This window comes from Globicephala melas, chromosome 17 (assembly GCF_963455315.2).
Source record: "Globicephala melas chromosome 17, mGloMel1.2, whole genome shotgun sequence".
In the NCBI taxonomy this organism is placed as follows: Eukaryota; Metazoa; Chordata; class Mammalia; order Artiodactyla; family Delphinidae; genus Globicephala; species Globicephala melas.
The window spans coordinates 28,935,660-28,950,533 of NC_083330.1; the positions used below are offsets into that span (position 1 = coordinate 28,935,660).

At 33.9% G+C, this 14,874-nt stretch overlaps 1 protein-coding gene and 1 non-coding gene across 4 annotated transcripts in view; both read left to right on the top strand.

The window, feature by feature from the left end:
* WWP1 (WW domain containing E3 ubiquitin protein ligase 1) overlaps positions 1–14,874 on the top strand; it is a 113,640-nt gene that overhangs the window by 31,269 nt on the left and 67,497 nt on the right. For 2 of the 3 annotated variants that reach the window (XM_060287439.2, XM_030839247.3), the window contains 3 exons: positions 1,497–1,587; positions 10,263–10,401; positions 11,049–11,173. In XM_060287439.2, the coding sequence (XP_060143422.1) occupies positions 1,518–1,587; positions 10,263–10,401; positions 11,049–11,173 (334 nt within the window). In that variant the 5' untranslated portion in view covers positions 1,497–1,517. Of the gene's footprint in view, positions 1–1,496; positions 1,588–10,262; positions 10,402–11,048; positions 11,174–14,874 lie in introns of those variants that run through there. The other variant, XM_070044000.1, reaches the window with a different exon arrangement.
* LOC115843370 (U6 spliceosomal RNA) lies at positions 5,936–6,045 on the top strand. Its single transcript, XR_004035731.1, has one exon. It is a non-coding gene; the product is annotated as a U6 spliceosomal RNA (small nuclear RNA).

The window sequence follows — 14,874 nt, forward strand, 5'->3', positions numbered from 1 at the left end:
TATGTAATCACTTTTCTCTCTGGCTGCTTTTAACATGCTCTTTTGGTGTTCTGCAGTTTGACTGCTTTGTGTCCAAATGTGAGTGTCTTTATGTTTATCCTGCCTCTTTTATATATATTGTATTTCTTAGAATTGTGAATAAATGTTTTTCATGGCTCCAGAAAATTAAGTCATTTTCTCTTCTGGTATGACCTCCTCTTTCTTCATTTTCTGAGATTATGAGTAGAAATATATTTCAGGTCACGTTTTATCTTTCACGTTTTTTAGCTTCTTTTTCATATTTTCAAGCTGTTTATTTCAGCATTACTTCTAAATGATTTTTTTAGGTTTATGTTCAAGTTTACTGATTCTTAAGTTCTGTCTAATCTGAATAAACTATGGATTTTAATTAATAATAATATATTGATATTGGTTCATTAATTATGACAAGTGTAGCATACTAATATAAGAAATTAATAGTAGGGGAAACTGGGTATAGGGTATATGAGAACTCTGTTATCTTCACAACTTTTCTGTAAATCTGAAACTATTCTAAAATGAAGAGTTTAAACAAATTCTATATGATTCTTTTTCAGATATGCAATGCCATTTTCATAGTCTCTTTGCTTGACCATGTTTTATTTTATCTTTTATTGCTAAAACTAATTTTTAAAAGTTTGTTTAATAATCATAATATGTAAAGTTCATAAAGGGTAAGAAACATATTTGTTAATATTTCTCAATCTTGCCCTGAATGTTCTACTTTATGTTAGTAGGTTAAAAGTGTATAGAAGGTTAGCCTTAAAATATTTGCCATGCAGAAGAAAGCTGCTTTGTATTTTATTTAAAAACTAAAAATTGGGTGGAGCAGTGAAACAGAACTTGAAAAAAATTATCTATAAAAAGAAACATGCAGGATTTACTGGGGACATGACAACTTAATGTAATACATAAACCTGCTCTAGGTACTGTATTTAAAGATTATGATAAAGGACATTGTTGGGACAGGTGATGAAATTATAGTATATGGACTGTATATTAGATAATAATAATGTACTAGCTAAGTTCCTGAATTCTATTATTGTATTGTATTGTGAGAATATTTTTATTCATAGGAAATACATACTAAAGTATTAAAGAGTAAAGGGATAGTTTACTTAGGTGGTTCAGGTAGTAAATTAATACTGTATAATATTATATAATATGTAAAAATAAACATATAAAAATTATTTGTATATTTGTTTGATTTATAAATCAACACATGACCCTGGATTCTTAGTACCATCATTTATTTTGTTGCTCAAGTTGACCCAGATATGGTTACTTAGCCATATTCTCTTGTAATTCTTACAATAATAATGTCTTAATTTTAAATGGGGGACAGCTGTGGCTATATCAACATGTGATGGGTTGAAAATATTCTATTAAGTGTGGTTTCTTAGTTAATTCAAGTAAACAGTGTTAATCATATTGAAAATTATAATCTCTAATATATGAATAAATTAACTTTTTTGTAGGTTTAAGCTGAATTTTGGGACATGGCCACTGCTTCACCAAGGTCTGATACTAGTAATAATGACAGTGGAAGGTTACAGTTACAGGTAACTGGTAAGTTATTTTCACAATAATTTAAAATAGTAGTTCCTTGATGAAACTTTCTTTTTAATACCTAATTCAGCAGACTTATTTCATAAGTATATTTTCTTTTAGATTCATGCCATGGTGTATTTGTTGCAATAGGCCTCAAAGCTAGAAACCCTCTAAAAATATGTGTTCAGTAAGTGTTTATTGAACCTGTGCTGGATGCAGAGAAGCTATATCCTCTGGTGGTGGGAGAATTTGTGTATTGGAATAAACACCATTGAGCTGGTCCTTAAATGATTATTAGGATGGAGAAGGATGCTAAAAGCCTTTTTTCATCCATTTAAGCTATTCATTTAATCATTGGGCAAATATTTGTTAAGTGGAATTCTATATATGAAAACACAGGCCCTAGTACTCCAGGAACTTACTATATAATGTTGAGACAGATTTGTTTTGCATGGACAGTTACCATGCAAAGTGATCATTAACTGGATGCAATGAGAACTTAGAGGAAAGTGTCATAGGTCTGCTTGGGATTGGAGATGGCCTATAGATCTAGGAGAATAGGGTAAGAGAAAGACTCACAGAGGGTAACACTTTGACTCTTGTAGGAGGGCTCAGAGTTCATTTCAAATTAGATTGGCAGCTAAAAGCATGAGAGAGAGAGGGAACAGCATATGTAAAAGCATGAAAGAGCCTTTTTTTAGGTGACTTCAGACAATTTATTTTAGCTAGTTGGAATAATGATTCAAGGAGTGGTCCTTAAACTAGCAATTTTACTAGTAGAAATTTATTTTGTAGGTATTTATATTATTTATTTATGCATATAAATAATGTCCATATATAATATATGTATATAGTTTTTTTATATATAAATATCTACAAGATGAATTAGTAGAAGTAACAGAGAGAGAGTGAGAGAGAGTTTTTAATAGCAAAAGACTGACAGTGGAATTCTAGATAAACAATGACATGAAATAAATGAATACGTGTACCAGTAAGAGCCAAGTTCTAAGATAATATTGTTAAGTGAAAGAGCAAGTTGTGGAATAGTGTGTTTAGTATGTGACCATATGGATGTGAAAAAGGAGGGGTGTTTGTATGTGCCTCTATGCTTATAACATTAGAAATAATATTTGCCTTAGGTGGTGCAGGATTGAGCTTAGAATAAGAAGGAGATATACTGTAATTCCCATCGTACTCATTACTGTGAGGTCAGTTGTTTCTAGGAGTTTTCAGTGAACGAGAGCTAGGAAATGTTTATTGTCTTAGAAAGCAAAAAACAAATCCTGAGTTCATGCTGATATTTGCAATTCAAAATAATAGCTATAGCCTCTAAGTAACCATTTTCCACTAAAAGGAGCAAAAAGTTATTTTTACTTCATTTGACTTTATATTTCTATCTCTTTTCTCTTAACCTCAGAATTTTAATTCTAAATGACGTTAACACAGTTATATCTGTTTTATCCTAACATACACAGAATAGCAAAGTTAAAATTACCGAAAGTAACAGGCCCACTCATCACAGTTTTAAGATTTCTTTGTGAGCTTCCCCTCCTTAGGATATATAGTCAGAGTACCATGTTTCAAAGTAACTTAATTTTCTATTTGGTTATGCCACCAACTGGACTAGTTAGATTCACTGCTTTTAGTTATTTACTTTTTATTTAGTTTTGTTTTATCACCATATAAAACATCTATACAGTTCTGGAGTCAAAATTATTAAATTAAGGTATATTTGGAGAAGTCTGGCTACTTTATCCCATTCCTCCTCCGTCTCTCCCTTGCCCTTTTGGTAAACATTTTTATTTATTTTCATTTATCCTTCCATTTCTTCTTTTTGAAAATATAAGCAGATATGCACAGTGTATGTATTCACATCTCTCCTCCCAACCCTCTAGTTCTTAGCACCTAGTTTCTGCACCTTGCTTTTCTTCATTTAACAATAATATCCTGGAGTAATATCCGTAGCAGGGTATTCCATACACCTTTTTATCGCTACACAGCACTCTATTGACTAGATATACCAAAATTAATTCAGCTAGCCCCCTATTGATGGACATTGGGTACCATGTTTTGTTATTGCAGATAGTGCTATGCTACAGTAAAGAGCTTCGTGCGAATGTCATTTCTTATTTTTGCTCGTGTCATTAGGATAGAATCCTAGAATGAGATTGCTGGGTCAGAGAGTAAGCACGTGTAATAATGTCAATCACAGTTGATCCCTGAACTGCAGGGTTTATGGGTGCTGACTCCTGTGCAGTTGAGAATCCGTGTATAACTTTACAGTCAGCCCTCAGTGTCCATGGTTGCACACCCATGGATTCAACCAACCGCTGATCGTGTAGTACTGCGGTATGTCCTTATTTTAAAAAAACCTGCGTGTAAGCGGATCCACGCAGTTCAAACCCCTGTTGGTCAAAGGCCAGCTATGTTGCCAAGTTCCTCTCCATAGGATCTGTACTATTTCTGTGTTCCCACCAGCTGTCTATGAGAATGCCTGTTTTCCTATAGCCTCATCAAGATATGCTGTCAGGCATGTTGACAGTTAGGTCAGAAGTGGTATCGTGTCATTTTAAATATCATTTCTCTCATTATAAGTGAGGTTGAGCCATGTTTAAGGGATATTTGTATCTAGTTTTCTGTGAACTGAGAACTTACATGTTTTGAAGCAATTTCCTGGTGATTCTGATGTGTATTGCACTTAAGAACCAGTTATAAGTGTAATTTCTAATACTTCTGCTTTTGCTCTGCATAAACTTAGAGCCGTATATTTGGTTACAGTGTTGCTTGTGCAGGACCTGTGGCCTACATATCTGAGGTGTGACTTTCTTCCTGTTCTTTACCTAATGTATGAGTACTTAATTGAAGTAGCAAAGACCTGATCTAGCTGATTTGAGCCAAAAGGCAACTTACAGAGAAGCTATCAGGTAGCTAATAGAATCACCCGAAGTCTAGAGAACCAATTAGAAAATAGGTATGGACCAAAGGAATGTAATTAGCCAAGATAGTGCCTCCACAGTATTTATCATTTCACATATCAATTATTATTCTCCTTTGAAATACAGTGATGGTCTTGGGAAACCAAACTTGGACCTGTGCTAAATGGCCTTGCTTTTCCTCTCTTTTTTCCTTGCCTTTGCCTTTCTTTCATTTTGTTGATCTGGTTTTTTAAATTACAAAACACCTTAAAATCCACAATCTTATTGATCTAACAGTACCTTATGTAATAAATATTTACTCCAGTTTTACCAAGGAAGGAACTGAGAATCAGATTAAATGCCTTCCATTAGTAATAAGAAACCAACCAAGGTCTTAGGTTGTTGCTCCTTTTATTAGATAACAGTGACCTCTGTATTGATTTTTCTTTATTTATTTATTATTTTTTGTGTGTGTGTGGTACGTGGGTCTCTCCCTGTTGTGGCCTCTCCCGTTGCGGAGCACAGGCTCCAGACGCGCAGGCTCAGCGGCCATGGCTCATGGGCCCAGCCGCTCCGCGGCATGTGGGATCTTCCCGGACCGGGGTATGAACCCGTGTCCCCTGCATTGGCAGGCGGACTCTCAACCACTGCGCCCCAGGGAAGCCCTAGCTTATATATTTTTATTCTTACTTCTGTTCGTAACCCATATCTGATGGGCAGCAACAGATAAGAATAAGAATATTGGTCATGAAAGCAGGAAAACTGTAACAGAAAAAAGCCAAAGTGAAAACTACCTACCATAACATGCTATAACGTGTACTATAGAGAAGCAGCTGTACATAGGAGTTAACAGTACATAGAAGTGTTATCATCTTCATTAGTCTAGATTTCAGGCTTTCTACAGGAAAGTGACAGAAACAAAGTGTGCAAGATGGATAAGAAGATAAGATTTGAGATTGAAAAACTAATGGGCTGTTTATTCACATTTATAATTTTTTAACTATAGTGTCTTATAGTACCTTAATAGTTTAATTTTAAAATGAAAAAATGTAACGATATGTATCATATTTTTGTAAGAGTGTTGTGAATTATGGGTTTAACTTTATTCTTTTCAAACGCTTCAGCATTTATGGAATAATCTATCTTTTCCCATTGATTTGAAATGCTACCATTATCATGTACTAACATCTTATTTGTTCTTTTCTTTTCACCTCTGCCCTTATAGTACAGTCAGGCTGTTTTATTTTCATTTTACAGTACTTTTAAGAAATACATTGGGGGAGAAATCTATTATTACTTTACATTTTAAAATATGCCTTTATTATTCTCTAATTTTCTTTACATTTCATTTGAATTTTAGAGTTTTCTTCCCTTCTCCTCTGTCCTCCCTGCCCCCAAAAAATCCCAATATTAGTGTTTTCATTTAGGTCATTTAAAAATAATGTATTAAAGTGCTCGCTTCAGCAGCACATATACTAAAAAAATTGGAACGATGTAAAGAAGATTATCATGGCCCCTGAACAAGGATGACATGCAAATTCGTGAAGTGTTCCGTATTTTTAGTTTATCAGTTGTAACAGTTCCGTATTTTTAGTTTATCAGTTGTAACAGTTCCGTATTTTTAGTTTATCAGTTGTAACAAAGATACCACTTTGGTAACAGGGGAAGGCTGTGCGTATGTGGGAGCAGAGAGTTTATGAAAAATCCCCCTCAATTTTGCTGCCAACCTAATAAGCTGCTCAAAAAATAAAGGTTTAAAGTAAAATGAAAAAAAAAAAGTATTAAATTGGCGATATTGAAATCTTTCAGTGTTAAAATTTCTAAATCCAGGGATAATCATGTCATTCCCTTCAAGTTTTTTATGTTCATCAGTAAAGTTTTATAGTTATCTTCATGTATGTACATTTCTTATGTTTATTACTAGATTTTAGGGGGGTGGTATTATTATGAATGGGATTGTTATATTAAATTCTAACACATGCACAGAGGACTCTTTTTCTGATAGATTTCCCATATTTATATAACCTTACAATAGAGGATATTCTGGTATAACACCAAAGGAAACTCATGAAATAGGAAAATAAAATCTATCTTATGTATTCCACTAATTAGAATTCTTATTTGAATTAATGAGGTTATCTTTTGGTTATTTAAAATCATAGTATTCTCGTTATTTATTATATATGCACATTTTTGCCAGCATGTTATGAATTCCTTGTGAGATTAAAAATTAGCTTTTAAAAATTACTTTCCTTACCCTGCCAGCATCTGGTATTATTGAAGACTGTGCCAATTAAAAATATACAATGGATATATTTTGAATATGTCTGCAATTAACTCAGAAGAGTTAATACTATACAGTAAGTCATAATAGTTATAGAGTAATAGTCACTATTGTTGGGTGCTAGGCATTCACTGATAAGAATGGTACTTTGGATCCCTTCACTCACCAATCCTAAGAATCAGGTACTGTTTATTGTTCCCCTATTTTTCAGATGAGAAAATGGAGGGTCAGGGAGGTTAATTGACTTACTTAAAGTCAGACGTCTAGCCAAGTGGCAGAGTTAAAATATGAACCCAGATGTGTCCAACACTTTTTTTTTTTAAGAGGAGCTTTGGAACCACAGCAAAATTGAGAGGAAAGTACAGAGACTTCCAGATATGCCAACCCCCACACATGCATAGCCTCCCCCATTATCAACATCCCTCACCAGAGTGCTACATTCATTACAAATGATGAACCTACATAGTCACCTAAGTTCATAGTTTACATTAGGGTGCACACTTGGTGGCGTACATTCTGTGGGTTTGGACAAAAGTCTAATGACATGTATCCATCATTATAGTATTATACGAAGTACTTTCACTGCCCTAAAAATCCTCTGTGCTCCATCTATTCATCCCTCTCCCATGCTTCCCCAGTCCCTAGCAACCGCTGATCTTTATACAGTCTTCATAGTTTTGCCTTTTCCAAAATGTTATGTAATTGGAATCATGCAAGATACAGCCTTTTCAGATTGGCTTTTTTCACTTAGTATTATGCATTTAAATTTTCTCCGTGTCTCTCCATGACTTGATGACATTTCTTTTTAGCAGTGAATGATATTCCATTGTTTGGATATACCAGTCGTTTATCCATTCACCTACTGAAGAACATCGTGGTTACTTAGAAGTTTTGGCAGTTATATAAATAAAACTGCTATAAATATCCACGTGGAGGTTTTTGTATGGACATAAGCTTTCAACTCCTTTGGGTAAATACCAAGGAGTGCAATTATCGGATCATATGGTAAGCCTATGTTTAGTTTTTAAGAAACCGTCAAACTGTCTTCCGAAGTGGCTGAACCATTTTGCATCCCCACCAGCGATGAATAAGAGTTCCTGTTGTTCCACATCCTCCCCAGCATTTGGTGTGGTCAGTGTTCCAGATTTTGACCATTCTAATAGGTGTGTAATGGTATCTCATTGTTGTTTTAGTTTATATTTCCCTGATGACATATGATGTTGAGCTTTTCATATGCATATCCATATATCTTCTTTGGTGAGGTGTCTGTTAGGGTCTTTGGCCCATGGGGTTGTTTTCTTACTGTTGACTTTTAAGAGTTCTTTGTGTTTTTTTGTCAGTAGTTCTTTATCAGATATGTCTTTTGCAAATATTTTCTCCCTGTCTGTGGCTTACGTTTTCACTCTCTTGACATTGTCTTTCATAGCACAGAAGTTTTGAATTTTAATGAAGTGCACCTTATCGGATATTTCTTTCATGGATCATGCCTTTGGTGTTGTATCTAAAATGGCATCCATTGCCATGCCCAAGGTCATCTAAATTTTCTCCTGTGTTATCTTAGAGTTTTATAGTTTTGTGTTTTGCATTTAGGTCTGTGATGCATTTTGAGTTAATTTTTATGAAGGGTATAAGGTCTGTGTTTAGATTTATTTGTTTGCATGTGCATGTCCAGTTGTTCCAGCACCATTTATTGAAAAGATATCCTGTGCTTTTAACACCATCCAGTAGTGCCTTCCCCTTCTTCCCCTTCTTCTAGTGTGTAGATAAGTCCTGCATATACTGAGGAAATGACTTTTATTTGGAGTGAAGAACTTTGATTGGGGGATTTCTTGGGAGAGGTCTGTGCCTTCTGTCCCTTCAATGGTGTTGAATTTAATGCAGTTTGGAACAGAGAAGGATGGAAGTGAGTTTTGCCAAGACCCTGAGAGTAACACTTCAGACATAACATTGAACACTCTTTGATTCCTTTATGTTGCCAGTACTTAAGTAGAGTATTTCCTTTGGATCTTTTCCTGTTCTTCAAATGTGAATTAAGGACTACCGTATTTCAAATACTCTACTTCTGCTGCAGCGTTTTTCATATCCTATTTTGGTGGTTTATTTGTGCGACTACTGATTTACATTACTGTTCACTCACAGTAGAAAGGAAGCTTGCATCAGCTTGTTAATGTTCATATTCTTAACATGGGGTACATGTATGGCATGGAGGGGGCTTTCTCCTTTCTCATCTCAGACCCACAGTGTTCATAGGTAGTTGATTATAGATCTTGATAAGTTCTTATTACTACTTGGTAGTCATTACTTTTCCCTGCAAGTATGTATTCCCCATTTGAATTAGTAGTTGTAAAAATTATTTAAAAATCAAATGCTTAGCCTAAATTAAACAAGTCTTCCTCCAAGTCAGGTAAATTCAGTTTAAAATTCACTTTCTGTAAAGGGTTATGATTAACTTCTAGTGACATTTTGATTTTAAAGTTTTTCTTTGAAAAGGCAGATACCTCCTCCTTTTTTTGAAATCAACTTTCCAGGAAAAGCATTTTTTAAAAAATTGCCAAAGTTTATGTAATTTCAGATAGGTAAGTTATGAATTCTACCTGGCAGAGAAGTTGATAGGCAAATTGAATCTGAAGACACTTCGCTTTCTCTTGATGCTTGATGCAGTTCAGTATTAAGTTCAAATGGTTGGCAAGGATGTGGAGAAATTAGAACTCTTATACACTGCTGCTGGGTGTGTAAAATGGTACAGCCACTGTGGAAAATAGCCTGGCATTTATTCAACAGAGTTACCATATGACCTAGCAATTCCACTCCTAGGTATATGCCAAGAAAATGAAAACATACGTCCACACAAAAACTTGTACGTGAATGTTTATAGCAGTATTACACACAGTAGCCCAAAAGTGGTAACAACCCAAATGTCTATATCAACTGCTGAGTGGATAAATAAAAAGTGGTATGCCTATACAGTGGAATATTATTTGTCAATAAAATGAATGAAAATACTGGTACATACTACAACATGGATGAACTTTGAAAGTATGCTAAGTGAAAGAAGCCAGTCACAAAAGACCATTTCATTTATATGAATTGTCCAGAATAGGCAAATCTATAGAGACAGAATAGGTTAATAGTTGCCTAGGGCTGGTGGGGAGGAAGTGGGATGGAATAGGAGGGTGACTGCTTAATGATATGGGGTTTCTTTTGGGGGTAATGAATATGTTTTAAAATTACTTACGGTGATGGTTGCACAACTCTGTGAATATATTAAAACTATTGTGCAGTTTAAATGGGTGAATTATATGCTATGTGAATTATTTCAATAAAGCTGTTAAAGTCAAATGGTTCTCAGGCATTAACAGTAGCCCTTTTATATTGTTTCTCCATCCTGCCAGTGAAAATAGTTTGAGTTGCACAAGACGCACAATTCCATTTTTATTGATTTATACTACTTTGTGGCTAAATATATTCACTAGTGATTATCATGTTTCTGTTAGTTTCTAGTGCCAAACTAAAAAGAAAAAAGAACTGGTTTGGAACAGCAATATATACAGAAGTAGTTGTAGATGGAGAAAGTAAGAAAACAGCAAAATCCAGTAGTTCTTCTAATCCAAAATGGGATGAACAGCTAACTGTGTAAGTATCTGGTATATAAAGAATGCAAAATTTTTAAAAGAGAGTGTGCTTCTTGGAATGTTTTTCTTTTGGTGGTGTTTTTTGGGTTTTTTTGGTGAGATGACTTCAGAGTAAGGAATGCTATTTTTTAGTGTGACTAGACAATTTTCAGTATGAAAAAAGTTTTGGTTTCTTTGATTTTATTTAGAAATGAAGGGTAATAGTCCTTGTTTTTGCTTTACAAACTAATGTTTTCCATATAGCGATATTTTTTCTTATTGTCTTATAAAAATAAATAGGGTAGAAAATCATTTGGCATTTCTGAAATATAATGTTATAAATTTGTGTATAGTAAAAGTGTTATAACCAATGCAATCAACTGTCTTAAATCTTTAGGTATTAGTTCGAGTAGAAATTGTGTTATTTTGAAGTCTTAATAAGACATTTGATGTATTGCTGGTGTTTTGGTTTGTTAATTACAAAAACTTTTAATCTGGGTATTAAAGTCCTAATGTACTTGAAAGTAAATATTTGTTTTTATTTATAATTCAGGTGGTTTACTGTTTCATATAATATTTTTTCCTCAAATAAACTGAATTTATGGCTTTTCAAAATTATTGAAGTAAACCGTACTCTCCTGTATATTTGTTATAATTTTACTCTTACAGAAATGTGACCCCACAGACTACATTGGAATTTCGAGTTTGGAGTCATCACACTTTAAAAGCAGATGCTTTATTAGGAAGAGCAACAGTAGATTTGAAACAAGCTCTGTTAATACACAATAGAAAATGTAAGTTTTTTATTCTAGTCTTTGTTTCTTTAAAAGTTTATTTTAGACACTTTGAAAATATTCTGAAGTCCAAAAGCAAAAAAAAAAAAAAGTTTTGTATTTATAAAGGAGGACTTCATTTATTGCCTATGATTGCTTTTAAGTTTATAGCATTATATGAAATAGGAAATATTTACCCTGGCATTTCTCTGTCCAACAAATTTATACAAAATAATCCCAGCCATCCATGAGTATACCCGGTTATCAGTGACCATCAGTGATTTATTATATACATAAAGACTTGAAAAAAATGATCATTATCTGAACCTACTCTACTTTGTTTCTTGGCTAATAACAATTTTGTTTGTACAAAATAAATTCTAACTCTTAAATTTTCTTTTTTTATTATCTAACTAGTTCATTTTAGAAAATATGGAGAATATAGAACATCACAGAGGAATATAAAAATTATCTGTAATTTTTACTATCCAAGGATAACCCTTCCCAATAATTTGGTCTCTCATTCATAGATGTAAATTTTTTTTTCTTCTTTGTATCTACTGGTTTATTCTCTTCTTTTTTTCATTTAAAAATATAATATGAGCGTTATGTTTCCATCATATTAAATTTTTCTAGTGTGAGGATTCTTAAAGTAGTTTAAGCTTCAATTATTTGTAAACTCCCTATCATGGTATGCAAAAACTTGGGGATATATACATGTATTTCTGATTCTGAGGAGAGTTCATTGCTTTTATCAAACTCTCAAAATACTGTGTGATCCAAAGAATATTAAAAACTGGACTCATAGTTTATGATTTAACTAATTTATTATTTGATATTTAGGTTTCTAATAGTTCACTCAAACTAATACCGCTCTAAATCTTTATGTTCATCTTATTTCCTTGGAAGTTTTCTTACTCCTAACAGATGTGCTAGGTTAAGGGTTAAAATGCTAATTTTTAAGATAAGTTAATTTTTTGAAAGTTTTTAACAAAAAAACATTCATGTGTAACTGAAAAATCTGTTTTTGGACATAAAGAGTTATGTGAGTCAAGAAAATGTAAAAGCCATACTAGTTTTTATGTACAGTGATTTTTTAAAAAAAATCTTCTTTTAAGCACTGAAAGTTTAATTCCCTGCTATGTCATGGCTTTTGGTCATTCAATTCATCTTGGTTACAGAAATAAGTAGTAGGTCTTGTAAGCATACAGTACCTTGCTTGGTCTGATGGTGGCTGGATTTGTACTTTTTTCCGGGCTCTATGACATTATTGGTATAAATATGTCATACTTCAGTTAACCTATGTTATTTCAGAATTGATTATTTGGTTTCAACTATTTATATGCTATTTCTGCTCTGGATTAAGCTTTTGCATGGGACCTCTTTTCTAGTACAAAAGTTATTTCTCATAATCTCACAACCCAGAGATAATGAGTGCTAATATTTTGATGAATTTTTGTCTACACGTATATGTGTATAATAATCGAGATCATACTCAGTTTCATGTTCTTCTTAGCTCTCAGTGTTATATCATGTGCATTTCTCTGTGTAATTCAGTGGTATTCTTTGAAAGCTAATTTAGTAGTTTCATAATGTTTTATCACAAACTGTAATTTTTAAACCATGCTCATACTGTTGCCATTTAGATTGTTTCCAAATCTGTTATATTAGACTGTACTGAACCTTCATAACAAAGATTATAATATTTATCTGCCAAAGTAATTTTGTAGGAAGGTTGTAATGTCTATATACTTGGAATTGAAACTCTTATAAATTGTATAAACTTAAAGCTATCTCTCATGATTTAATTGAGCAGAATATGCTCAGAGGAAAAACAAAATTTTATAAACATTCGTACATGTCTGAAGTCAGTGGCTTCAGAAATCGTAGTAGCAGCATCTTATACACCTTAGGCAGTCAGTAATTTTTTTTTTCTTTTGAAAATTGAAAAGTGTATTAGTTTTCCAGGGCTGCCATACCAAAATACCACAGACTGGGTCGCCTAAACCAGGGGTCCCCAACCCCTGGGCCACGGACCAGTAGCGGTCCGTGGCCTCTTAGGAACCGGGCCTCACAGCAGGAGGTGAGTGGTGGACGAGCGAACGAAGCTTCATCTGCTGCTCCCCATGGCTCGCATTATTGCCTGGACCATACCCCCACCCCCACCCCCCCAGTCTGTGGAAAAATTGTCTTCCATGAAACTGGTCCCTGGTGCCAAAAAGGTTGGGGACCGCTGGCCTAAACAACAGAAATGTACTTTCTCACAGTTCTGGAAGCTAGAAGTCTGAGATCAAGGTGTTGACAGGGTTGTTTTTTTCAGAAGACTCTCTTCTTTGCTTGTAGATAGCCATCTTTGCCTTATATCGTCACATTGTCTTCCCTGTGCGTGTGTGTATCCATATCCAAATTACCTGTTCTTAAAAGGACACCAGTCATATTGGATTAGGGCCACCGTGATGACCTCATTTTAACTTAATTATCTCTTTAAAGATCGTGTTTCCAAATAAAGTCACCTTCTGAGGTACCAGAGGTTAGGACTTAAACATATGATAAACATATGAATGGGATGGGGTTGGGGGGGGACACAATTCAGCCTATAACAAAAGGGAAGTAAATTAATTTCAAAAATTTAAAGTTGTGATAGAATCATAGTGCTTTAAAGGCAGACTTAAATGCCTGTGGGCATTAATCCCAGTCACTTATTTCACTGATTAAATAAATTAATCTAAGTGAATTGCTCAAGCAAGAAGTAATTTCAGTTTTGACTAGAGCACAGGTTTTCTTATTCTTAGTTGCTTAATTTTGAATAGAAGTAATGGGAAGTTAACATGGTTCTAGACAACCTGTAGAATTTATAAACGTACTCATAATTGATAAAATCCTTGGTTGTCTTTGATTCAGCCTCTTGGTTTAGCACTTGAACATGTCTCTCTTCAAATTTATGAGGCTAATTTCTTCCTATACTCAGGGCCTTGACATTTTTTCTCATAAGTTCATGTTTTGATGTATCCCTTCTCCTGATATATTTGGGGTAAGGGCAGAGGATTAATTCATTTGAATAGGTTGTTTTTTTCTGAATATATTTACTTTCAACCTTCATGGTATAGTATGAATTGTTACAGTCATCCGTAGCCTTAAATAAAATTCTCAGCTAATCCAATATAAAACCATCTGTATTTTCCCAGTAAAAATCCGACTGCAACTTACTAGGGAAGTTCTTTCACTTCTTCACATTTAAATCCTAGCGAGCCTTCAAGTCCTTAACCTGAATTTGTTTTGTGTAATAAGCCTAGTTGGATGGCGTCCAAACCCATGCAATCCTCTGATACTTTGTCTCAGAACTTCTGTGGATTTAAGCCATCATTTGCACCTCAGCCTTTAGTTAGTTATGTGTTGGGATCACTTGAACACTGTTCTAAATTATGGAAATTATTTCATTGGCTTTGCAGAAATATGTGGTATTTTTAGCTCTTTTTTTTTATGTCAGTAGCAGTAGATACTGATATATGAGGTATATTTCTTTCTCTCAAATCTACTATTTCTTAAATTGCAAAGGAAAAATCCTTCTGTTGTCAAAGAAAAAGCCAAACACTAGTGGTAAGGACATATTTTAATCAGTAATATACTTTTGCAATAAGGAAGAGGGTCCAGCTTGATCTGAACTCAGCTTCAGTTTATACAGAGGTAATTGGGCCTTTCAAAGGAAGAATGAAGGAGTAGAA